The sequence below is a fragment of the Phoxinus phoxinus genome (genome assembly GCF_949152265.1).
Source record: "Phoxinus phoxinus genome assembly, chromosome: 1".
Classification (NCBI taxonomy): Eukaryota; Metazoa; Chordata; class Actinopteri; order Cypriniformes; family Leuciscidae; genus Phoxinus; species Phoxinus phoxinus.
The window spans coordinates 33911355-33937991 of NC_136876.1; the positions used below are offsets into that span (position 1 = coordinate 33911355).

The following is a 26637-nucleotide window of genomic DNA, read 5'->3' on the forward strand; positions in this document are numbered from 1 at the left end:
TTTGGCAAAACTGGCAATTCTGATTTTTTTTAGGTACTGTTTGTTTTATACTTGTGGTTTTCCAGGGCATGGGTGCTCAATTAAGACTGTAAGTGGCAAGAAAACAAACAATTTCTTCCTGTTCAGTCTTCATTTCCAACTGCAATTCAAGACACTGGATTCAGTATTATGGGCTTTCTGGGTGCAATGAATAGCAAACTGCCCATTTTCACAGAAAGTATTTCTCTCATGGGCACATTTTATGTGGTAAAATAATTCTGATGTTATGAAAATATGTATTTTTTCTTGTGAGATCTTGGTATGAACTTCAGTGTGACGGGAACCTTCGGCTGAAAAACAACATTCAGCTCTAGAGGGATCTGAAAATAAACAAGAGAAAAAGATTAATTAATTCAAGAAGAAAAGCATCTGTTTGACATACCTCATGTATACGAACTCTAAATAATGACAGTCAATGTATCAACCTGTGTCTCTTTACATGTTTCCACAGTGAAGTTCTGAAGAAGCTTCACAACAAGAAGTTTCATGATCATTAGGGCAAATCTCATTCCAATGCAATTTCGAGGTCCAAGTCCAAAAGGCAAGAAAGCGTACTGGTTAACCTCGGATTTACTCTCTGGGCTGAACCTGCGTTTGAGAGACTTTCAGTTAAGCAATTCTAGCTTAAATTTGGCTTGTGGTTCAGTAAACTGCATAAATCACATGCTATAAGATCCATTATGTGAGAAAAACTGAAGTGAGAAAAATTGTGGCAGTGAAAGAAATGTTAACATCAGAATCACATCACCTCTCCGGCCTGAACTCATCAGGAGAATCCCAGAGCTGCGGGTCACGACATAAAACATATGTAGGAATTCCAACCAGAGTGTCTTTTGGTATCGTCACCCCATTGATCTCCACAGTCTTCTTGCAGGACCTCTCTAAGCGTGGGGCAGTGGGAAGGAGACGCATTGATTCGTTGATGGCCATTTCCAAGTAATCCATTTTCATCAATGCATCGTATGTGATGGGAGACTGAAGAATAAAAAAAACAAGATATGTCCAATGTATATGGTTCAACTCTAAATGTGCTTCAGATGTGCTTCAGATTCTTTACACAAAACCTGTGACCAGAGTAGAAGCTGGTGCGCTCACATCAGGAGGGAAGTTTGTGTCGATCTCCCCAACCAGCTTTTCCAGGCAGTCTGGATTAGTAGTAAGAGGAGGAAAGTGAGAGTGGTGCTTGTAGTCTCATAACCTCCAAGGATGAAAACGAGGGACTGGGAGAGAATCTCATGGTCTGTTAATCCTGTCAAATTCACAAAACAGCACAGTTGAAAACAAGTTCATGAGCATTTGAATGTGTAAAATCTGTACTGTCTCTCAAACCTTTTACTGGTTGGTCACTTGTGGTGTCCTTAGCTTGATCATCAGATATTTGACTCTGGATCATGAGCTTGAGAAAATCTACCCGACCCTGATTAAAAACAACGGCATCACCATCACTGCCAGATCTAAACAACAGTGAGAGTGACTATACTCTTAAAAATAAAGGTTCTTTATTGGACTCTATGGTTCCATAAAGAACCTTTACCAAAGTTCTTCATGCTAAGAAAAAAAAAAAGGTTATTTTAAGAACTGTTCACTGAAAGGTTCTTTGGGGAACCTGAACTGGTTCTTCTATTGCATCTCTACGAAAACTACTAGGTTACTAACGTAACCTCAGTTCCCTGAGATGAGGGAACGAGTATTGTGTAAGGCTAGCATACGCTATGCGAAGATTCTTTTTCTTGAGAATACCGAAGCAATTTTTTCAAAACACAGTGTAGCTGCACAGCAGACACATATGAGCGCGAGCGTGGTGACCACGAACCTATGGCGAGGCGGCTTAGAATGGGCGTGGTCCACAACTATAAAGGGACCAGACCTCGCCTTGGAAATCCAGGTTAATCGACTGAAGCGATCCCAGATCACAGCACAGTAGCACGGCAGGTTACGCAATACTCATTCCCTCATCTCAGGGAACTGAGGTTACGTTAGTAACCGAGTAGGTCCCTTTCGAGAGGTCTCTCGTATTGCGTAAGGCTAGCTTACGCTATGGGAACCCCCTTCAAAACGACGTGCGTGCTAACTTTGCTCCTACTATAGCCAAGGCAGCTGCCTGAGACTCAAAAAGAGTAAAGTATGAGTCATAATATAAGGACACCCTTTCTCACATCTCTCGTCAGACCAAGGGGAATAACTGATATTGTGGGAACAGTTTTTGTGTAGTGGTGCGTACTTCATAGTGGGCACACAATCTACATTTGTTATTTCTCCCGTGCTGGACGGGGGGAGGTTTCGACCTGTGTTTGTGTGTAGGGGTGCACACTTCATTGTGGGCGTGCAAACTACAGTCGTTAAACTTCCAGCGTGAGCTGGGGGTGGGCTTGAAACCGTGGGCACAGTGCCTAAGAGTAGTACTCTGCCGTACTAAGGCAGAAGGTCGTAACTTCGATTTTTGGCGAAAAGTAGTTATTGTAATTTTTAGGACAATAAACATAAGTTTTATCATTATAGACAAACATCAAGTTTCAATTCGATTTTTTTTTGGGGGGGGGGGGCCAAAAATGAAAATAATGTCATTAATGACTCACCCTCATGTCGTTCTAAGCCCGTAAGACCTCCGTTCATCTTCGGAACACAGTTTAAGATATTTTAGATTTAGCCCTCCATTGAAACTGTATATACGGTATACTGTCCATGTCCATAAAGGTAATACAAACATCATCACAGTAGTCCATGTGACATCAGTGGGTTAGTTAGAAGTTTTTGAAGCATCGAAAATACTTTTTGGTCCAAAAATAACACAAAATAAGACTTTATTCAGCATTGTATTCTCACCCGGGTCTGTTGTCAATCCTTCACAGTTACGCTGATGGCGTAAGACGCTGATGACGTGTTATCTGGTGCGCCCGAGCTTCATTTATAGACTGAGGGAAACGCACGCTGTAAAAGTGTCTCATCCGCGACATGCACATTTACGCACCATTAAAAAAATGATATCCACGCAAACAATGTAGAATAGCTTGAATATAGCGTGCGTCTCCCTCAGACTGTAAACGAAGCTCGGGCGCACCAGATAACACGTCATCAGCGTCTTGCGTCACTGCGGAGTCCTGAACGCAGATTGACAACAGACCCGGGAGAGAATACAATGCTGAATAAAGTCTTATTTTGTGTTATTTTTGGACCAAAAAGTATTTTCGATGCTTCAAAAACTTCTAACTAACCCACTGATGTCACATGGACTACTTTGATGATATTTTTATTACCTTTATGGACATGGACAGTATACTGTATATACAGTTTCAATGGACGGACAGAAAGCTCTCGGACTAAATCTAAAATATCTTAAACTGTGTTCCGAAGATGAACGGAGGTCTTACGGGCTTAGAACGACATGAGGGTGAGTCATTAATGACATTATTTTCATTTTTGGGTGAACTAACCCTTTAATACAGGTATACACTGCAAAATGTGCAAATTACAATATTATACCTATAACTCAATTGTCAGGACATTAAAATTACTTTAAAGTCATTTTGCTCAGTTTCACACTCTGGTGAGTTAAGGTCTTTTGCCTTAGTATGGCATAACTGTGGGAACAGTTTTTATGTGTAGTGGTGCGCATTTTATAGTGGGCACACAATCTACATTTGTTATTTCTCCCGTGCTGGACGGGGGGAGGTTTCGACCTGTGTTTGTGTGTAGGGGTGCACACTTCATTGTGGGCGTGCAAACTACAGTCGTTAAACTTCCAGCGTGAGCTGGGGGTGGGCTTGAAACCGTGGGCACAGTGCCTAAGAGTAGTACTCTGCCGTACTAAGGCAGAAGGTCGTAACTTCGATTTTTGGCGAAAAGTAGTTATTGTAATTTTTAGGACAATAAACATAAGTTTTATCATTATAGACAAACATCAAGTTTCAATTCGATTTTGGGGGGGGGGGGGGGGGGGGGGGGGGCAAAAATGAAAATAATGTCATTAATGACTCACCCTCATGTCGTTCTAAGCCCGTAAGACCTCCGTTCATCTTCGGAACACAGTTTAAGATATTTTAGATTTAGCCCTCCATTGAAACTGTATATACGGTATACTGTCCGGAAGGAGGTTTGGACCCGTGTTTGTGTGTAGGGGCGTGCACATTATTGTCGGCGTGCGAACTACAGTCATTAGACTTCCAGCGTGAGTTGGAGGGGGGTTTGAAACTGTCGGTACAGTGCTTATGTGTAGTGGTGCACACTTTGTCGTGGGCACATGATCTACATTCACAGCGTGAGCTGGAGAGACATTTACTGTGGGGACAGTGCTTGTGTAGGGGTGCATACATTACAGTGGGCACGTGACCTCCAGGTGGATGCTGCACATTGGTGGTGGTTGAGGAGATTCCCCCCTTGTATGTAAAGCGCTTTGAGTGTCCAGAAAAGCGCTATTTAAATGTGATGAATTATTATTATTATTATTATTATGTGACAGACAGAAAATAGCTCTTTTCGTGCTTTGTGTCACCGTAAAAACGGCGTTTGTTTGCAGGTGTGCATGTTTTAAAACCGACCCATTTACTGCAATATAGACATTACCAGCCGCCTAATAGGAGGGGACTGGGAAATGTTTGAGAAGTCTTTTGGAGATTAGTCTGGCCTCGGTGGGACTCAAATTCTCCCTTTTTCTTCTCACAGCTAGGAAGGCTTCCAAGGCTCGGGGTCCAGCGCAATCCTGGGCCGGGGTCCCCGTCTCGCCGTGAACTGCTGGTGCTTAGCTGAGCGAGAGCAGTGATGGACTTCAGCCACTGGGTGGGGCTGAGAGACCATGGGCGCTGGCTTTACCTGCTGAGGTGGCGCCTTCCTAGGGCGACTTGAAGCAGAGCTGGAGCGTTTCGGGAGGAAGTGACGCATGGCTTGTGACGCCTTCTGAGCCACGATATATCTCCGCGAAGCCCTTGAGAGCCGTGCCGAACAGACCACTGGTGGAGATAGGGGAGTCCAGAAATGCCGCCCTGTCTGCATCCTTCATGTCGGTCAAGTTCAGCCAAAGGTGCCGCTCAAGCACCGTCAGGCTCGCTATGTTTTGACCAATCGCCTGGGCTGTCGACTTTGTAGCTCGTAGATCTGTGGCACAACGCAGATCTCTGAACGCCTCCGGATCCGGGCTAGACTCGTCCATTGAGCGGAGAAGTTTAGCCTGAAACACCTGGAGTACAGCCATGGTGTGGAGCGCCGAAGCAGCTTGACCAGCGGCGGTGTATGCGCGGCTAGCAAGAGCTGAAGTGGCGCGGCAGGGTTTAGACGGGTGCAACGCTTTAGCCTTCCATCCTGCAGCAGTGGGCGGACAGAGGTGAGCGGCCACCGCCTCCTCGAGGGGAGGGATTGCCTCGTAGCCTTTTTCTCTAGCGCCGTCGACAGAGAAGAGCGCTGAAGAGATTGAAGGCTTCAAGCGAGCTGAGTAAGGCGCCTTCCATGCCTTAGTCAGTTCGTTGTGAACTTCTGGGAAGAAGGGGGCGGGTCTCTACTGAGGGGCCTGACGGTGCCCCTGCAGGAACCACTCATCAAGCCTGCTGCGTGAAGGCTCCTCAGGCGAAGACCACTCGAGCCCAAGATCTTCGACGGCCCTGGTCAGCACGCGAAGAAGTTCCGCGTCGATGCTCGTTCTCGCGCTGGCTTGGGGCGGGGCCGGAGACGGAGCCCGTCCACTCGTCGCAGTCGGATGCAGCGATGGAAAAACTGCCATCCTTTTCCTCTTCTCGTCCAAACCCCCGAAAGAGACGAGACCCGCTGCTCGCAGAAAGGGGCGTTGACCTGCCTGTGTGAACAGGACCGGCGAGGGGGATTCCTCGGGAGAGAGTGAGGCACGTGGGACTGGCCCGGCGTGTGTTTGCTTGTTTCCGTCCGCTCTGGCATTCTTTGTGAACGGCACTTCTTTTTGCGCGGCTCGAGCAAAGGGAAAGATAGGGCGGGTGGTGCAGGGTTGTCGTCGGAGAATCCAGCCAGACGATCCCGCAGGGTGGAGAGGTCCATCACGTCACACTCAGGGCAGCCACCCTTGGTGAGTGCAGCTTCCGCGTGGTCACGGCCCAGACAGGAAGCGCAAAGGATATGGTGGTCTCCACCGGTGAGAGGGCCTCTACACGAGGCACAGACGAAGTGAGGCACTTGCAACGCCTCGGAAAATTTCTCTTTTAGAAAAGTGTGTCGAACACACTTGCGTTTGAAAGGATATAGTGCGCCGGATGGCACAGCAGAAAACGCGGGCTGAAGACGGCGATGGGCGGGGCATCCTTAGAACTGCGATGCAGCTGCGTGTTCCGCTGGAGGCTTTATGACGGCGGCAAGCTTCTTGCTTCCGGAGGTCAGCAAAGTGGTGAGTTCGCTGAAGGAGATTAACCTGGATTTCCTAGGCAAGGTCTGGTCCCTTTATAGTTATGGACCACGCCCATTCTGGCGGGCTCTGACGTGTCAGGGCGCGAAGTGCCCTGATTGGTTCCTGCATCTAAGCCGCCTTGCCATAGGTTCTTGCAGTTGCCGCAGCACAGCCAATGACCGCGCTCGCGCTCATATGTGTCTGCGGTGCAGCCACACTGCGTTTTGAAAAAATTGCTTCAGTATTCTCGAGAAAAGGAGTTTTCCCATAGCGTAAGCTAGCCGAAAGGGAACATCCTATTGGAACCTTTATTTTTAAGAGTGTTGAAAAGTGAAATACTAACATACATCTGATTCCTTGCGCTCATCCTTAATCTTTCTAAGGGCACTGTAGAAAAAATCCATAGACGACCTCGACAAAAGACTTATCCCCAATTTGCTCAAAAGAATTGCAAAAGAGGGAAACATAACTGAAATAAGAAAATGTATTCATTATTTGTTTCTCTTTTCATTTTCCATGATTATTATATAAACAACGACATACGTATTAGCAGAAAGAGAGGATTGAAGACATTGAACTGGACAAACTTCTTGATGTTAGTAACGAAAGGATCATCTGGATTGTTTATGGAGTCGATGTCAACGCTAAAGGAGGAGCTGGCGACGACATCCAAACTGTATGGAGCGACAACTCTGGAATTAAATAGAGTAGTTTTTTTTATTTTTATTAAAGAGATCATTTACACATTACATGTGGTTTTCATTGATAAACAAAACAACTAGAAATTGAATAAAGTTTTGCAGTAAAAACTTCACTTAAGTTCATGATTGACAGCGAATGCTTTATTATTTGTTCAAGTTATAAACTTTATTTAAAGACAGATGTAACATACTCTTTTATTTTCACTGGCTGCTCGTGGTCTCGCTTTTGCATATTTTTAATAAAGCGTTCAGCATGTGTCACAGCTATGGGAAACATCTGAAACAGGTTTAAGTGTTAGTTACGTAAATGTCATAAGAGCAACACGAATATAATAAAATGAATTGGGCTTTGCCTCATTTCTATTTTAATCTCTAGACGACTGATTGTTTTTACTGTTATGTAAAGTATACTGGGACTAGACTCCAATATATGATACAAACAGCCCATATTATGAGCTTGTTCTATACCTCCTTCAGTCGTCCACTTGTGAAATACGGGGAGAGAGAACTGCGGATTCTCTTCCATTGCTCATCTCGAACCATAATTATGCCGTCACCAAAGGGGCCAGCCAGGTCTGTTTTTCTAATCTGTACAGAATTATGACCTTTACTTAATCTGAACTGCCATTATAACACTTCTGTTGTACAAAACGGTGTTTGTGAGCTTACCCTTCTGTTAGTGAATATAGAATAACATTCTTTCACCATAACGGTTTTGATAATTTCCAGGTCAGTGACCATCAGTATTGGGAGTCTTCCATCATAAATCCTGAGCAATGGAAGGAATACATTTAGTTTGCATTAACAGTGAACCAAGGAAATAATAAAATAATAGATGGCGTTGTTTCTACAATTAGTTTATAGATTACAATTATATAGATAATTATAAATGTATAATTACATTTAGATATATATATATATACAATATAAATGAAGAAACTACAGAGTAAAATCACATTTCATCCCACTGTATTGATGTATATATAGCTGTAATGACAACTATTTTATATACAAATATGAATTAATAAGATAAGTATTATCACTTTGATGTTAACACGGTAAATGTATAACTGAGACTCACCCCCAAACTTTTCCATACTTTTTAGCACACTCCATATCAAAATTGCACAATCCCTAAAATACAGTTGCATATACAGTAGATAATTATTCAATGAGAGATTAAAAAACAAAAATCTCTAACATGATTAAACCTTCCTACATTATTCTAAAACAGTTACATAATGAAATACTTACTTTAGTGTATGAGAGAAGTGTGCCAACGAAAGGCCAAGGTCTTGGTCCTGGAATTCCCAGTTTGTTGAAAAATCCATGAGGCCAGACACCATACCTACAGTGTGATAAATTATGCAATTATAACACTACAAACAAATACGAACTAAAATGAGACACAGATATAGATTAGGGTGACAAGATTTTTTTTAACCCTCAAACTGGGACAGGAAGGAAGCATTTTTTGTTAGGCATTTTTTAACAATCTCGGTTACCTTAAATTATCCGTTTATCACCGTAAAGCCGCTTTGAAACAATCTACAATGTACATGACTTGACTTGATTTATGGTTATCACCCTTTTAAAATCACATTTAGATTTCTGTTGTATGATGAAGTACATACTTCATACAGTCTCTCAATTAATGTGTTTTTCTAGAACTGTATAAAATAATCCGAGCTATCTATCCATCCATCCATCTTCTTCCGCTTATTTGGGGCCGTTTCGCGGGGGCAGCAGTTTAAGCAGAGATGCCCAGACTTCCCTCTCCCCAGACACTTTATCCAGCTCTTCCAGTGGGACACCGAAGCGTTCCCAGGCCAGCCGGGAGACATAATCCCTCCAGCGTGTCCTAGGTCTTCCCCGGGGTCTCCTCCCGGTGGGACGTTCCCGGAACACCTCCCCGGGAAGGCGTTCAGGAGGCATCCGGAACAGATGCCCGAGCCACCTCAGCTGACCCCTCTCGATGTGGAGGAAAAGAGGCTCTACTCTGAGCTCCTCCCGAGTGACCGAGCTTCTCACCCTATCTCTAAGGGATCGCCCAGCCACCCTGCGGAGAAAGCTCATTTCGGCCGCCTGTATCCGGGATCTTTTCCTTTCGGTCATGACCCACAGCTCATGGCCATAGGTGAGAGTAGGAACGTAGATTGACCGGTAAATCGAGAGCTTCGCCTTGCGACTCAGCTCCTTCTTCACCACTACATTACTGCAGAAGCTCCACCGATCCGTCTGTCAATCTCCCGTTCCATCGTTCCCTCACTCGTGAACAAAACCCCAAGATACTTGAACTCCTCCACTTGAGGCAGGAACTCTCCACCAACCTGAAGTGGGCAGGCCACCTTTTTCCGACTGAGAACCATGGCCTCGGATTTGGAGGTGCTGATTCTCATCCCAGCCGCTTCACACTCGGCTGCAAACCGCCCCAGTGCATGCTGAAGCTCCTGGTCTGATGGGTCCAGCACGACAACATCATCCGCAAAAAGCAGAGACAAAATTGTGTGGTCCCCAAACCTGACCTATCACTGCATGAAATTTCAACTACATTTATGTAATTTTCTGTAGAAGACGTTAAGACACTTTTCAATAAATAAAGTAACAATATATTTATGTTGAAAACTAAAATAAAAATGCAACTCTGTACAAATCATAACATTCAAGTGGGTTTATGGTGCATTCTCAGAATTTTGTATTACGAGTTGGGAAGTCGTAATAACGACATTTTAATATTTTTTAAAATATTAAAAATATTTTGATTGGAACAAGTTGGTGATTTACCTTTTCTACAAAAGATTCAGCAAGACTTTTTAGTTCTACTTCTACAAAATTATGAATAAAAACTGCACATGGCGTGTTTCTGCTTTTTAGGTATTTATTTAACTTATGAAGGTGCTGTAAAACTGAAAAAGAGTTTTCATCCAACAGTCGAGTGTCAGTCTTGACAGGCATGAGGAACATCAAGTACAAGACATCGCCGGCTAAGGAAGTTCAACCTGCAACAGGAGCTGTGCTGACACAGTTCTACTCAGCCGTCATTAAGACTGTTCTATGCACTTCTATAACTGCTACCAAATCAGACATCAGAAGGTTACAGCGGACAGTCCAGGCTGCTAAGAGGATTATTGGTGCTCCCCTGCCAACCCTCCAGGACCTGTACTACTGTACTATCATTAATTCAAAATTTTAATGTACAACATAATTTGAGAATTTAGTCTGATTCAAAGGGAAATCAGAATGCCAAAATCCTGACTGGAGAGAGTAGGAGCTGGGGGATGGAGGAGGGTAATTCGCTACTGAAAAATAGCTGCTGATAATACTGAAGGAGCTTATTTATATGGATGCTGTGATAGGTGTTGTATTCCTATAGGTAGACGTGGATTAGCTGAGAGTCAGCTGATGCGAGCTGGGGCCTGTTTCAGAAAGGAGGTTAAGTGAAAACTCTGAGTATGTTAACCCTGAAATGAGGGAAACTCTGGGTTTTCCGTTTCAGAATGGGAGGTATGTCAAACCCGAGAAAGCAGAGTAAGTCAAGCCCGTTTCTGAAAGAGGGGTAACTTATACTCAGAGTCAGTTACCATGGCAACTTACTCTGTGAACCTAACCTGGTCGGGAGCAGGTTTTCTTCGGTAAACCCAGAGTTTCTTGCGGTCTCCTCCCCTTTTTTAAAGAGGAAGCGGTGTTTAAACACCTCATTCATTCTTTCTGTACATTTATTTATTGCTGTTTTTTCCGCTGTTTTAAAAAAGAAATTAATAAGATGAAGTATATATAACTCCTTAACTGGCAACTGAAAATACAGTACATTAGAGTTACATCATGTAGTTCTAAACAAATTCTACAGAATTAAACTGTGGCATTTACTGAAAATCACTTGGGGGATAAGAATGTCCGTTTATACTTAAATATAAACTTCAATTCTAAAGGCTACGCCACATACAAATGTGAATGTGTAGATTGTCTGATGTGTAGACACATAATATTAACATTACCCTGTAGGCCTCTCTGTAGTGCAGAAACGGTTTCTTCATACCCATCATCCTGTGAAGATGAGCATTTGTACACTTTATAACACTATTTGTCATAATTTCTGGTGTATTGAGTAGGCAACTTACAACTGTCTGGGGTTCTGTTGGGACAGGAGGCTCCAAAAGACAGATATTAGTCTCTAGATAGATATTAGTCCCAACAGATATCAGAATCTATTGGGACCAACGAAAAACCCAACCAAAGTAAAATAAATGGAAATATCAAAAATACCCTATATAAAAAATAACAAATAGACCTCATACATTTTATGAAGGCCCTTGGATCTCCGGGAGTGACTGGCTCTGATGAAGCCAAAAATGCTGCTGCACTGCTAGACACTGCATGCTATTTAGTTATGTTTGTAAAGTCAGATAGCCTACACCCATGATATGCTCAAGCCTTACCTGATTGAATTATGGTTTTATATATTTTTTTTTTCAGCTGCTGCCACATTCTTTTAAATGCCTGCAGGATAGCACCTAGCCTTCATGGAAATTAAAATTAGGTTGAATAACTGTTCTTCCAGTTTCACCTGACACTATAACAGTTAGCCTACTCTAAAATTGTTATTAATTACTACCTACAAATGACATCTTCAACAGTGTAATTAGATTAATGTAATAATTACTATCTTTAGAAAGTATTGGTCTACTAATTATTAATTACTAAGTCCCATATCAACCTCAACCACTTGAACAATACAATGAGGAGAGACAAGAAACTGCACTTCTAATGCTTTCAAATTAACAATATACAATTGCATGAATTATTCTTGAATTGACCAAAGTGTGTAGAGGGAGAAGGTTACATTCAAAATATACCTTTTAAAAATGTATGTTAAATCCACTATAGTTTTACACAGAATAACACATCATATTTTATTTTAAATTAAATAAGAGTAATCCCTTTAATTAAATTACAATGTTTAGATTACTTGGTAATTAATTACACCCAACACTGTATAACAGTAATTCCTCTTTGTGTCTGGCGCTGTTGCCATGGTGACTCATAATATCTGGGCTCCATTGATAATGGCTTTTTATAGTTGTGGTGCACGTGCTTAACTCAGAGTCAGTCAACTTAGAGTTGATTGAACTAACTAATTTCAGCTGATCTGAAACCGAAAACGTACTCGGTTACTAACGTAACCTCGGTTCTCTCTAGGAGAGGGAACGAGTACTGCGTCGAAAGACGCTACGGGAAAGATTTCTTTTTCGAGATTGAAGCCTAAAAATTAATCCTTAATTTTGTAAAATATGTAAAACGCTTTTCTGTAGCATACAACCTTAGGCGGAGCAAATCGCGTGCCCATTGGCTGCTCCGCCAGAAAAGCACAGCCTATGCGAGGCCAGTGACGCTTGACCAATGAGGACGCTTCGCGCCCTCTGCGTCACCTCCCGCCGAAACGGGCGTGGTCTAGGCCTATAAATACGAGCATAGCTGTCTTCCACTCTGATTTTCGTCACTGAAGCGACGCAGCGTGGGCACGCACGGCCTGAGACGCAGTACTCGTTCCCTCTCCTAGAGAGAACCGAGGTTATGTTAGTAACCGAGTACGTTCTCTTACGTAGAGTTCTCTCGTACTGCGTCGAAAGATGCTACGGGAATCCCCGTAACACGCCGTGCGTGCTCTTGGACCAACACAGACACCCGAGGGCGCGCGCGCCCTGGCATACAAGCGCCTACACCAAGAATGTATAAGGAGAGCGGCTAGAATTAGCATCATCCCTTTATAATAGCGCCCCTAAGGGCATAATAACATATATATGTAAATAATAGATATATATGAGGGGTCATAGCATGCTCATGGGACACATTGTCAGTGAGTGATGCTTAAAACATTGGAGTGACCTGGGCCGCAGCACGGGGCAGGAACACCATACATAGTCTTCTAGACCGAGAGCAGTTTAGCCTGCAACGCAGGAACCTCTAGGTTATAGAACCTTATAAATGTAGACGGGGAGGCCCAGCCTGCCGCCATACAGATATCTTGCAACGAGATCCCGCTATACCAAGCCCACGAAGAGGCCATGTCTCTCGTAGAATGTGCTCTGATGCCCAGTGGGCATTCCAAACCTCTAGATGCGTAGGCCAGCGCAATGGCGTCCACTACCCATCGAGACAGACTCTGTTTCGTCGCGGCTCGCCCATTAGAGCGTCCACTGAACGAAACAAAGAGCTGCTCCGTCTTTCGAAAAACAGCGGAGCGGGACACATAAGCTCTTAATGCCTTGACTGGGCAAAGGGAGCTATTTCCGTCCTCAGAGGCCGGCAGAGCCGACAGGGAGATGACCTGAGCCCTGAACGGTGTGTTGAGGGACTTAGGTACGTACCCATGCTTCGGTTTCAACACGACTACAGAGTCGTTAGGCCCGAACTCCATACAAGACGCTCTGACTGAGAGTGCTTGCAAATCCCCCACACGCCTCACTGAAGCAAGAGCCAAAAGAAACACGGTCTTGAAAGACAGGTGCTTCATGTCAACTGAGTGAATAGGCTCGAAAGGGGCCCCTTTCATAGCGTTCAACACCGTAGAAAGTTCCCAAAAGGGGACTGAAGGAGGCCTTGGAGGATTTAACCTCCTGGCTCCTCTAAGGAAACGGACCACCAGGTCGTTTCTGCCCAGTGAACGGCCAAGCGTTGGATTAACGAACGCTGATATGGCTGCCACATAGACTTTGAGCGTGGATGGGGTTCTACCCTTATCCAATAGCTCCTGCAGGAAGGAGAGAATCTCTGTTTCCCCGCACTGAAGGGGTGACAGACCTTGGTCTGAACACCAACCAGAAAACACAGACCATTTGGAAGCGTAGAGCCGTCTAGTAGACGGGGCCCTAGCCTGCTCGATCGTGTCTAACACTCCCTGTGGGAGGTTAGCGGGTACCCGTTTATGGCCCACACATGTAGGGACCAGCGATCTGGGTGAGGATGCAAAATCGAGCCCTTGGCCTGCGAGAGGAGGTCCCTCCTCACTGGAATCGGCCACGGGGCAGTACACTTCAGCCGCATCAAAACTGGGAACCAAGGTTGATTCGTCCAGTACGGAGCAACAAGTAGCACTGAGCATCCGCTTTCCCTGATTCGCTCCAGCACCTGAGGCAGGAGTGAGACAGGAGGAAAAGCATAGAGCGGACGGCGGGGCCAGACTCTGGCCAGCGCGTTCACGCTCTTTGAAAAGAATTCGGGGCAGTGAGCGTTTTCCTAGTTTGCGAACAGGTCTATTTCCGCTCTGCCGAACGTTTTCCACAACAGGCGCACTGTCTGTGTGTGTAGAGACCACTCTGTAGATGTACGAGGTGCTAGGGACAGGCCGAATGGCAGGACTGTGTACTGATATGCCCGGCCCTCGAAGGCGAATCTAAAAAATCGCCTGTGACGTGACACAATTTGTATGTGAAAATACCATAGACTGTAAAAAAATATGGACGTAGTGTCCGTGACGTCACCCATAGGTTTCTGAAGAGCATTTTTGAAGCCTAAAGTGGGCGGAGCCGGCCGTCGCCATCTTGGCCTCGCGTCACCGCTCGTCACTCCCGGATAACAGAATATGGGCAAAGAGGCGGAGCTGAGGAGCCTGGCTATCTGAAACCACGCCCACCTAGCGCGACGTTATGGAGTTAGCTCAGGCTTGGGAGCTAATGCTATATGCTACTCACACAGTACCAAGTCTGCGACTGCACAGGGGCTCGCGCTAAAGTGACAGTTGATGATTAAAATCAGAATGCCAATTAAAAGGTCCTGTTTTTGCCCTTCGAAATATTATAATAATTAAAAGACATAGCTACAAGTGAGACTGTGTATCGTGATTCTGTACAGCTATTCTGCTAGTTGAAAATGTATTATGCAGTAACTTTACAATATTACTCTGAGAGTGTGTGTGACCGTGATTATGTGCATACATGTCAGTCACTCTTTTATTACAGTCTATCTATGGTCCGTCAGCGCGGCATCGCTCGTCAAGTTCGTAGAGAGCTTTATTATTCAGTCAATTTTAAATTCTGATTTTGCCCGCATCTCAATTCTCAAATGGGTCAAAACATAGATATATTACCTATGAAGTTCAAGTAAATGCGCTAGAAATCTGCGCTCATTCAAGGATGTGCATTTATTGCATGGACGGAGAAACACACCTGCAGGATTTCATCTGACGGTACATAAGCATAATCTGTTCCAGAGCAACGGCACCGCAGAACGAGTGTAGCCTTTGTATCTATAGACGTTTTTAAATCTGAAAACTCCAAAAAGCAACGAAATTGTCAGACATCCATTAACGTTAGTGCATGTTCACCGAGGAAAACCACTGGAATACAGCCCTGGTTTTTCTCTCGAGCGACACTCGACGACAGCGGCGGAATCCAAAGCCATGGGCGAGGTAATGGGTGTTTTAAATTATATGAAATAATCCCGAAAAAAAGCACAAACACGGCAGAAATGGCAAGTTCAGCAGCTGGAATTTGCTGAGGTGAAGTGACGGCTAACCGGCTAGCATTTACATCAGCGGGAATCCACCTGTCACTCAAAAGTGGACACACCCTTAATTTTGCAGAACTTTAAATATTAATCAACTAAACGGGTGAGTTATAAAAAAATGCACCCCCCTCACAGTTGTTATGAAGGGAAAAATTAGCTGTATAGACCAAAGCCACAGAGAGAACCAGGCTGTAAACATGTTTTTTTCTGCTGTAAAGTTGGGCATTTTAACATGCGGGAGATACAGATTTGACTCCCTTCTGCAGCCAGCCTCAAGCGGCCAGTCGATGAATTGCCGTTTAATTCACTTCCGTGTTGGTTTCAAGAGAGAGACGGGGAGGTTGCCGCTTGGAAAATACGCGTCTTTCAGAACTATTGCCATAAACCAGTCTCCTCGGCGAATCTGCGCGAGGATTTTTCTGGTCGTGAGCATTCTGAACTTTCGCTTTGTTAGCGCTTTGTTCAGATGCCTCAGATCTAAAATGGGTCTGAGACCCCCGTCTTTCTTCGGTACCAGGAAATATCTGCTGTACAGACCCCCTTCGCTCTGAGCTTGAGATAAAGGCTCTATGGCCCCTTTGCTCAATAGCTTCGCTATTTCGGCTCGAAGTAGATGTGCTACTTCTGCTTTTACCGTGGATTCGACTCTCGCCGTGTAACGGGGAGGGCGTCGATAAAACTGTAGCGAATAGCCTCTTTTTAGTGTCTAGCACCCATTCTGAGACCCCGGGAAGTCTTTCCCATGCATCTGCACGCGTGACTAGGGGTTGAATGTAATCTGGGCCCTGGTCGCGAAATGGCGGCGACACGAGAGCAACCGTGTGCTGTAACATGGACGCCGTGGCGTCTGAGGCGGGGGGCATGTTTAACACAGTGTGCATCCCGCGCGCGCTCAACTCTCTGAGTTGAGAGAGAGCGTGCGGGGCAAGCCCCGTAGGGCTCGTTATGTTTGTGAATAAATGTGGGCGCGTGGTAGCGGGCACATCTATAACACCGGGAATACTGTGTTTGTGAACTGACTGACCGTTCGTTGGTTTCGTTTTTACAGAAACCGCGAAACGTGCAGTGTGTAGTGGTTGTGGGCACTGGACAGTGGGCACGATCACTACATGTAAAGCACAATCGACATGAGTCAATTTTATGTGTGCAAACCCTGTGTTGTACGGGGCTGTGCTTGTGTGAATGAATGGGCACTGGGTGGGCATTGCAGTTACACACATTACACCATCGGCCGTGGCCGGAACACCAGAAATTAAAACTCTTTTTTAGATTTATCTGGGTCGCCGTGAAAACGGCGTTTGTGTGCAGGCAAACGGGCTTTACGGCCGGTTTGTTGGCTGCTGAATACACTGGTACAAACACGGAACTTAGGGCTGTACAAGCGGGAATCTTTGGTGGAAGTCCGGCCGCAGCGGGACCCGAACACCGTCTTTTTCCTAGCAGGGCTAGGATTGGGCCGAGGCCTCGGGCTTGAGTGAGATCTTAGGCCGAGGACCGGCGGTGGGCGGCGTCCGGCAGAGCGAGACCGTGGTCTCTCTCGGGCCTGTTGCTGCTGGGCTGGCGCGGCGGGGCGCTGCTGAGTTCGGACAGACGGCTGTTTAGGGCGGCCTGTTGCGGAACTGGAGCGCTTCGGCAGGAAATGTTTCATGGCCTGCGATGTCTTCTGTACCTCAGCGAATACCCTGGCTGAAAAAGGCGCCTTCCAGGATTTCGCCACCTCTCCATGAAGCTCAGGAAGAAACGGGGCGTGTCTGGAGGGGGGCGAAGCGCGGTCTCCAGAGAGGAAGTAGCCATCCAGCCGGTTGAAAGCAGGCTGTTCGGGCGTCGACCAATCGAGGCCGAGGCTCGACACGGCCTGTGAGAGCAGACGCATCAGCTCTGCCTCGATGCTGATCTTCCCTCCTCGGCGTTCCGGAACAGCGGGGGAGGGGAGGTCCATGGAGCTCGCCCATCCCTCACTTCCCGAAGCGAGAAGCGAACAGCAGTCGTCATCCCCCTCAGATACGGCTTGCTGGTCGTCGTCCATGACGGACAAGGCGGCGGGCTGCGGCCGTTGTCCGTCGGTGAGCGATTCCAACGAAGCGGTGAGAGGAGCTAGCGGCGGCGAGCTCCTCGTGGAGGGAGGTTCCGGGACCCGCTGAGCGCGGCGCTTTTTACGGTGCGACGCTACAGGGGGTGGTAGAGCAGCTTCCGTGAATGATGCAAGGCGAGTCCGCAGAGTCGCGATGGGCATCATGTCACAGTGATGGCAGCCGCCATCACCGAGAGCGATAGCTGCATGTTCCTCGCCCAAGCAGGAAACACACAACACGTGGTGGTCCCCGTCGATGAGCGCGGCTCGGCAGGAGCCGCAGGATTCACGAGGCATCTTTATAAAGACACTCGTTGCTCTTTTGTGATGAGAAAAAATGTGTGACGCAGCGGCGAACACATACACAAAACACACACAAAGAATGAAAGGATATTCCACGCCGGAGAAGCGCAGCAGGGAACGGCGGCTGAAGGCGGCGAAGACCAGCGGCTTCAGGTAAAGGGCTCGTCCTGCTGAGGTGCTTGTATCAGACGGCTGTGGCGGCTCGAATCCAGTCCTACGATGCGTGTAGCTTCGTGAAGAATAGAAAATCAGAGTGGAAGACAGCTATGCTCGTATTTATAGGCCTAGACCACGCCCGTTTCGGCGGGAGGTGACGCAGAGGGCGCGAAGCATCCTCATTCGTCAAGCGTCACTGGCCTCGCATAGGCTGTGCTTTTCTGGCGGAGCAGCCAATGGGCGCGCGATTTGCTCCGCCTAAGGTTGTATGCTACAGAAAAGCGTTTTACATATTTTACAAAATTAAGGATTAATTTTTAGGCTTCAATCTCGAAAAAGAAATCTTTCCCGTAGCGTCTTTCGACGCAGTACGAGAGAACTCTACGTAAGAGAACTCAAGAGTTTCCCATCTCAGTGTAAGTCAACTCAGAGTTCAAGTTTTAACTCAGAGTTGGTTGAACCTCTTTATTGAAACAGGCCCCTGGACTAAGATAAACTACCAGAACTAACTCTATGCTTAATTTCCCTCTTAAACAGTTAAATGTCCCCCAAGGTACATGCCTGTAAGTGCAATACGTCACTGCTAGATTAGTATGTTTGTAAATTCAGTTGATATTTATTCATATTATTCAAAATACTGTATATATGTTCATAATGTTTAAATATGTTTACGATGACTAAACCTAACAGTGCCTTTATACTTTTTATAAGTGCACTGGAAGCTTCAGTACCTACAAAGTGTATACACTAACCATATTTGGTAGCTAGACTAGCTACTTTAGATTTTGGTAAATTATTTTAAAACCACGGTTGTGCCTGTGTGTTATTTATTTATTATTATTATTTGTACTAGTAAACCATGGTTAATTTTGGCAAGGGTTGAACTATGACGACTGAGGATCCTCAACTGTAGGCTAATTGTTTTCGTAGCAATTAACACGTTGAAAATGCACTACAAACGTGTCTATCTTTTACAGGTTTTTATTAAGCAAATTAAAATAAAGAAGTTAATGACTCCTACTGCTTGTAAACAACGTCGCCCATTTTGGGATAAATGCAACTAAACACAATGACCAAAACACCTAATTTTCAGTAAATCTGAATGAAGATGTACAATTAAGCAACGAACGTTTATGACATTTTCTTAAATACTTACATAAACAGGAGAGTTATGACCAGAACCACAAGGGTCCAGGTCACAGACAGAGATGGGAGGTCAATCATTGTAAGTCAGCCGAAGTCTTCAGTCTCCTAAGTTGCACACTGGTTGGTTTTATTCACGTCAGACGGCGCATGATCAGAAAGTGGGCGTGGTTCACAGGTGCGCAGGGCGACCAAATAAGGAATACATCGACAGTTTATGACACTTATTTACGTATCTGCGTCTGCGACTACATAAAACTGCACACAATAACATGAACTGTTTTTTTTTTTACAGTTTACAGTGACACCCATTGGACAAAATGAGAAGGTGAAAGACATCGATCTGTTTCATGAGTAGTGGTGGGACAAGGTTGCTGGACTGCAAATGTTAGTTTCTGTATCTAGGGATTGTTTTGGAGTTGAATCTATTAAAAACATAATAAGAGGTATTCACCAACAAATTGATACCTCTCACTCGATATGGTGTTGCCAGAGTTTGGATATGAGAGTTTCGTAGGCTAAACAAATCAAATCTTGATTATTAACAAGAAAAGTCTCTCAATTGTGCGCCACTCTGTAGACTTCCTCACTATTGGTGAATTGTAACTATGTACAGAGGGCACTCCAGGTGTGTGTTTGCTCAGCTTCCAATCACATTTAGTACCGGTAATATTGATACGATCGTTGCATAACAGCCCTTTGTAACAGTCATCAGTGACAGACAATTTTAGTGTTTACAGAATAATTGACAGAATGTATGGTGTTGCTACTAGTAGAACCTATTTAAAATGAGGGAATCAAGTCACTTTTATTTATATAGCGCTTTATACAATACATCTAAAATATAGCTAAAGTCCAGAACAATTGTTTACAATTTGTGTGGTTACCATATCATATGAGCATAATTACACAATATTATATATGAGACCAGGGCTAGTTGTCACACAGGAGGATTGTCATGTCAAAAGTCTACTTAAAGCGTTTGCTCTAGCTTTGGCTTTGTACGCTGGTTTCTAACATCCAGTTTAAACCCTCTTAAATTACAGTATTTTTATTTGGTAAATTTTGTCCTCAAAACTAAAATCCCTAATCAGATTTTTGCTTTAGTGATTGCATAACAAATGAACACTTGTCTTTTACAGCTACAATAATAACACATTACATTCATTGCTTATAATTTGTTATATAATTAAATGTGTAAAATAATTAATTTTTAATAATGTATTTGTTTCCATTCCAAACTGTATAAAACAGGAATTAATCAGGAAGAGCTCAAGGCCCAGCAAATCATGAGCACCATAAATCCCAAAGGTGGTAAAAGGTGAATACTAAACATTGAGACGTTTAGCATACATAAAAGCAGATGTATGAAATTTAAAATAAAACAATTATGTATGCAGTTTTTCTAATGCTATATATCTTTGTATAAAATGTTATACAGAATTATATTGATATATTCTGCATTATAATTATTATTTTTCCTTGTGAGATCTTGGAATAAACTTCAGTGTGATGGGAACCTTCGGCTGAAACATAACATTCAGCTCTAGAGGGATCTGAAAATAAACAAGAGAACATAAAGAATTGTGCATTTGTAAATGTGTGTTAAATTTAGAGGCAAAGCACAGTCTGCCACACATTCCTGATTGTCTCTATATGATGACAGTGAATTCAATGTACCAACCTGTGTCTCTTTACTTGTTTCCACAGTGAAGTTCTGAAGAAGCTTCACAACAAGAAGTTTCATGATCATTAGGGCAAATCTCATTCCAATGCAATTTCGAGGCCCGAGTCCAAAAGGCATGAAAGCGTACTGATTAACCTCGGATTTACTCTCTGGGCTGAACCTGCAGATAAATATTGTAGAGACAAATGTGAGAAAAACTGCAGTGAGAATATATGTGGCTGTGAAGAAAATGTTCAGAAAGCATCAGTAGCTCAGTTTCCATCCACCTACTTTTATGTGCTTTTTTTGTTGTTGTAATATCGCATTTTGGAAACGCTAACGTGCATAAATTCTAAAAATGTGCATTAAAGAAAAACTTATGTTTAATTGAAGCAGATACATTTTTAATTCAATAAGAAGACATGCAAACTACGATAAAAGCACATTTATCGAATAAATGCCTCAATATGCAAAAATAATAATAATTTGGATTGGATAACTGACTAACCAGCGGATAAATTTCATTGCACAAAATCTCAAACATCAGCATCCGAATATGACAATGTTTACTGCATTTCTTCTGCACGCTCTGAAATGCAAGTCATTTATGATGTAGGGAAAAGCACCACAGTGGCTTCCTCGATAGCAGCAACTTACATTTTTATTACATACAGATATTTTGCAGCAAACTCCAAGAAAGTAACAATTTTTTTTGTCTTGAACACATTGGATGGAAACACTGCTTTACTTGCAAATGTTGTATGCGATATTTCAATTTAGTGCGCAAGTTCGCAGCTTTGGATGGAAACATGTCTGATTCAATACTGTCTGATAGATGAATCACATCACCTCTCCGGCCTGAACTCGTCAGGAGAATCCCAGAGCTGCGGGTCACGACATAAAACATATGTAGGAATTCCAACCAGAGTACCTTTCGGTATCGTCACCCCATTGATCTCTATGGTCTTCTTACAGACCCTTTCTAAGCGTGGGGCAGTGGGAAGGAGTCGCATTGATTCGTTGATGGCCATTTCCAAGTAATCCATTTTCATCAATGCATCGTATGTGATGGGAGACTGAAGAATAAAAAAAACAAGATATGTCCAATGCATATGGATCAACTCTAAATGTGCTTCAGATTCTTTACACAAAACCTGTGACCAGAGTAGAAGCCGGTGCGCTCACATCAGGAGGGAAGTTTGTGTCGATCTCCCCAACCAGCTTTTCCAGGCAGTCTGGATTAGTAGTAAGATTATAGAGGAGGAAAGTGAGAGTGGTGCTTGTAGTGTCATAACCTCCAAGGATGAAAATGAGGGACTGGGAGAGAATCTCATGGTCTGTTAATCCTGTCAAATTCACAAAACAGCACAGTTGAAAACAAGTTCATGAGCATTTGAATGTGTAAAATCTGTACTGTCTCTCAAACCTTTTACTGGTTGGTCACTGGTGTCCTTAGCTTGATCATCAGATATTTGACTCTGGATCATGAGCTTGAGAAAATCTACCCGACCCTGATTAAAAACGAAGTTAAAATCAACAACTCTTCAAAATCTGAAACTGTAGTTGAAAAGTGAAATCGTGACAAACATACATCTGATTTCTTGCTGTGCCCATCCTTAATCTTTCTCAGGGTATTGTAGAAAAAATCCATAGACGAACTTGAAAAAAGCCGTATACCCATTTTCCCCAAAAGATTAGCAACGGAGGGAAATAATGCTGAAATAATAACAAAAGTATTTTGTTTTTTGAGATCTTAAAACTGCAATTATTTTATCATGTAAAAAGGACAGAAAACTGATTTAGAATGCAAATTAACAGCGAAAGCAATTTTTATTATACAAACGACATACTTTGAATCAGAATAAGAGGACTTAACAGACTGAACTGGAAAAACTTCTTGATGTTAGTAACGAAAGGATCATCTGGATTGTTTATGGAGTCGATGTCAACGCTAAAGGAGGAGCTGGCGACGACATCCAAACTGTATGGAGCGACAACTCTGGAATAAAAATAGAATCGTTTTTTTTTTATTAAAGAGATAATTTACACATAATTACATGTGGTTTTCATTGATACACAAAACAACTAGAAAGAAATATTCTAATGATAATCATTTAGTGAATGTTTTGCTGTAAATGCTTTAGTTAAGTTCATGATTGACAGTGAATGCTCTTTATGTTTTACATTTGCACTTTAAAGAAAGATGTAACATACTCTTTTATTTTCACTGGCTGCTCGTGGTCTCGCTTTTGCATATTTTTAATAAAACGATCTGCATGCGTCACAGCTATTGGAAATATCTGAAACGGATTTAAAAATAAGTGTTAGTTACGCAAGTCTCATGTGAGCAACAAGTACAGTATAACATAAATATTTTATAATAGTATATAATAAAAGGTATTGGCAATGAAAACATTTTAATTTAAAAAAAGGATTACAGAGAGACTAGAACTTTGTTCCAAATCTGTGGAACAATACTGGACCCCATTTTTATAAAAAACAAAACAAAAAAAACAATTCTCATTCACTGCATCTTCTTTTGTAAAACAGAGAAAAAGAGAACAAGTCATTCAGGTTTAGAACAACACGAAGGTGAGTCAATTATTCAAATTTTCATGTTTGAGAGAACTATCCCGTTCTTTACCTCTTTCAGTCGACCACTTGTGAAATACGGAGAGAGTGAACCACGGATTCTCTTCCATTGCTCATCTTTAGTTAAAGTTATTCCATCAGCAAAGGGGCCGGCCAGGTCTGCATTTGTTTCCTGCACAAATCACGGAAAAAATAAACGATTTTTACTGGGGTGCAAAAGGAATCCTCAGTTTCCTGCCATTATGGAACTTTCTGGATAACTGTGAAGGTGAGCATAATAATAATAATTCATTACATTTATATAGCGCTTTTCCCGACACTCAAAGCGCTTTACATGCATCTTACCCTTCTGTTAGTGAAGGTAGAATAACATTCTTTCACCATAACGGTTTTGATCATTTCCAGGTCAGTGACCATCAGTGTTGGGAGTCTTCCATCATAAATCCTGAGCAATGGAAGGAATATAGATTAGTTTGTATTCACAGTGATCCAGGCAAATACCTACAATACCATTCAAAATGTTTTGGGTCAATATGAAAACAAAAAACATTTATTCAGCAAGGATGCATTACATTGATCAAAAGTGGCAGTAAAGACATTTATAATCTTACATAATAAAAGATTTCGATTTTGAATAAATGCTGTTCGCTGGAACTTTCCATTTATCAATAGAAATACTTATAATAAAATCCTTGATAATAATGAGAAATGCTACTTGAGCAGCAAATGATCTGAAGGATGATATGACAGTGAAGACTGGAGTAATGGTGCTTAAAATTCAGCTTTGATATCAAAGGAATGAATTACATAAAATATACTAAAATAGAAAGCAGTGATTAAATTTTTTATACACTATTTGTACAAAATTACCATGTATTTTTTGATTAAATAAATGCAGCCTTAAATTATCATAAGAGACTATCATCTAGCTTCCACATCATTTAGCCATCAGAGCTGCCCTGAACTTGAGTATTACATAAAATGTTATTACATATTAATGACAGATATAACAGTAAAGCTTTTCATCAGATTATTTTAACACAGTAAATGTATAACTGAGACTCACCCCCAAACTTTGCCATACTTCTTAGCACACTCCATGTCAAAATTGTAAAAACCCTAAAATACATTTTATAGACATTCAATGAAAGTCGTATTGTGTCGTATTGCTCCAGCATTATTTTAATACATATTCCTATATTCTTCTAAATAAATTACATAGTGAATTACTAACTTTAGTGTATGAGAGAAATGTGCCAACGAAAGGCCAAGGTCTTGGTCCTGGAATTCCCAATTTGTTGAAAAATCCATGTGGCCAGACACCATACCTACAGTGTGATATATTACAGAGATATCAAATGAAACACGTGAGAAAAAATGAGATAGCCTACATTAAATACAGATAGATAGCCTACTTTAGCTACTAAAATCTATAGCTAGGCTAACACTGATAGTTACTTTGACCTGCTTTTGTTGTTCAATACTCACATAAACAGGAGAGTTATGACCAGAACCACCAGGGTCCAGGTCACAGACAGAGACGGGAGGTCAATCATTGTAAGTCAGCCGAAGTCTTCAGTCTCTTCCTAATACAGTTGCACACACAGATGCTGTTGGTTTTATTCACGTCAGACGGCGCATAATCAGGAAGTGGGCGTGGTTTACAGGTGCGCAGGGCGACCAAATAAGGAATAGCTCCTATTACATCGCCAGGGTATGACACGTTTGACCCTTATTTTTACTTTGTAAAATGTTAAATATAGGCCCGACGATAGGCCCCGTGCCAGGTTGTTTCGATAGACAGTTTATACACGCAATGCTCAATGCGCCGATAGACGGCGATCAAGATGATCAGCGGCTATATCGCCCTTATCAAGAGGATTTGACATTTCAAATTAATGTATTATATTATTGTTATTATTACTACTAATTATATTATTAAATTAATATTAGCCTACAATTAATTTGCCCCGCAATAATTTTAAAGCGCATCACCACCGACGAGCTCATAAAAAAAAAAAAAACTTGTTTAACACGAAATACTTCTTCTCATTTTTCAATACTTATGGGCCATAAGAGAAATATTAAGAAAATAAATTAAGACCGTTGTATAGGCCTACCGTTATCAGCACGTTATAGCTCTCATCGAATGTTATTCAGCGTCAGATGTATAGCTACTTTCACTTTCTGCAGTGAATAATTGACGGGGGTCAGGGCTGGACTGGGACAAAAAATCGGCCCGGGCATTTTGGCCCAGACTGGCCCACGATTACATATGATCATAAACACCACCCATCTTTGCACGCCCTTGAATATGTTTTTGTTCAACACCTATTCATTAAAACCACTAATGCCATAATAAGTGAGTAGGAAAAAAAGAGAGTTAACAGATGAAATAAGTACAAAATTGTAATTTATTAATACAATTGAACTATCCTCCACAGTGATGCATCCAAAACACAAGCTATAAGCTGCATTGGATCTTTTATAAAGCTGTGGTGAGGACCTCTGTCCCTCTAGGGGGGTTCGGGGGCATGCCCCCCCCCCCCCCCGTAAGAAAATTTTGTGCATTTTTATGTGAAATTCATCAATCTGGTGCAGTTTGAGAGTTCAAAATTAAAAGCTCCAACCCATATATTAAGTGTGCAAATTAAACAAAGAAAAAATCAAACCTCTTTTAGTAACAGTATCTGTCTACATTACACTACATAATAATAGTTATAATATTAATCTCATGACAGTAGCCTAATAGCCATAAAACAATTGTAAAACAAATGCACTGAAAAATAAAGGAAACTTTCATAATTAGTTATGTACTAATTTCTATACTTGAAAGAGATAAGCATGTGATCTTTTATTTTGGCGGAAACTGCATCAAGCTTTTATTTTGGCGGAAAACATGGATACAAACCTGATACAAACGCGTCTTATTAAACTTCTAGTAAATTGCTGTAGTCGTCAACTATGCAGATGTGGAAATAATGCGTAACTGGGTAATGGGTTCCTACACTCATAGCCTAAGAAGTGTTTTGAAAGTCCGGCCATGGCCAAGAGGGCTGTCTTCCTCTTTTTTGCTGTGGCGGTACTGCATGCGTGGAGGAGGCACAGGACGTCGACCCGATCCAGA

The 26637-nt window shown here is 42.8% G+C and overlaps 2 protein-coding genes across 4 annotated transcripts; both read right to left on the minus strand.

Moving 5' to 3' along the window:
* Nucleotides 1–121: 121 nt before the first annotated feature.
* On the minus strand, nucleotides 122–19360 carry LOC307007035 (cytochrome P450 3A30-like). Its single transcript, XM_079628658.1, is given in 14 exon segments — nucleotides 122–359; nucleotides 465–627; nucleotides 788–1014; nucleotides 1135–1196; nucleotides 1199–1288; nucleotides 1369–1456; nucleotides 6724–6845; nucleotides 6920–7068; nucleotides 7269–7354; nucleotides 7546–7665; nucleotides 7747–7846; nucleotides 8159–8211; nucleotides 8332–8425; nucleotides 19266–19360. Coding segments are annotated over 14 exon segments (1518 nt in total). The 5' UTR covers nucleotides 19334–19360; the 3' UTR covers nucleotides 122–263.
* A 677-nt stretch (nucleotides 19361–20037) lies between these two features.
* LOC307007043 (cytochrome P450 3A40-like) lies at nucleotides 20038–25743 on the minus strand. Of its 3 annotated transcripts, XM_079628670.1 has the most exons (14): nucleotides 25631–25743; nucleotides 24999–25096; nucleotides 24745–24838; nucleotides 24577–24629; nucleotides 23856–23955; nucleotides 23563–23682; nucleotides 23133–23218; nucleotides 22769–22917; nucleotides 22510–22634; nucleotides 22345–22429; nucleotides 22104–22264; nucleotides 21768–21994; nucleotides 20937–21099; nucleotides 20038–20808 (listed from the first exon to the last, which is right to left on the minus strand). In XM_079628670.1, the coding sequence occupies exons 2-14, from the start codon at nucleotides 25064–25066 to the stop codon at nucleotides 20725–20727; spliced, it is 1515 nt and encodes a 504-aa protein (XP_079484796.1). In that variant the 5' UTR covers nucleotides 25067–25096; nucleotides 25631–25743; the 3' UTR covers nucleotides 20038–20724. The 3 variants fall into 3 exon arrangements, 2 of the variants coding, with proteins under 2 accessions (XP_079484796.1, XP_079484795.1); XM_079628669.1 differs by lacking the exon at nucleotides 25631–25743 and having other exon boundaries at nucleotides 24999–25163; XR_013799564.1 differs by lacking the exon at nucleotides 25631–25743 and having other exon boundaries at nucleotides 20067–20808; nucleotides 21850–21994; nucleotides 24999–25163.
* Between the last annotated feature and the right edge of the window lie 894 nt (nucleotides 25744–26637).

Excerpts from the sequence above, each read along its gene's own strand:
- LOC307007043 (XM_079628670.1), bottom strand. The coding sequence starts at position 25,066 with ATGATTGACCTCCCGTCTCTGTCTGTGACCTGGACCCTGGTGGTTCTG. Across the intron at positions 23,956-24,576 it reads AAGTATGGCAAAGTTTGGGG|GATTTATGATGGAAGACTCC; the intron begins GTGAGTCTCAGT and ends TCCATTGCTCAG. Across the intron at positions 22,430-22,509 it reads GGCACAGCAAGAAATCAGAT|GGTCGGGTAGATTTTCTCAA; the intron begins GTATGTTTGTCA and ends GTTTTTAATCAG.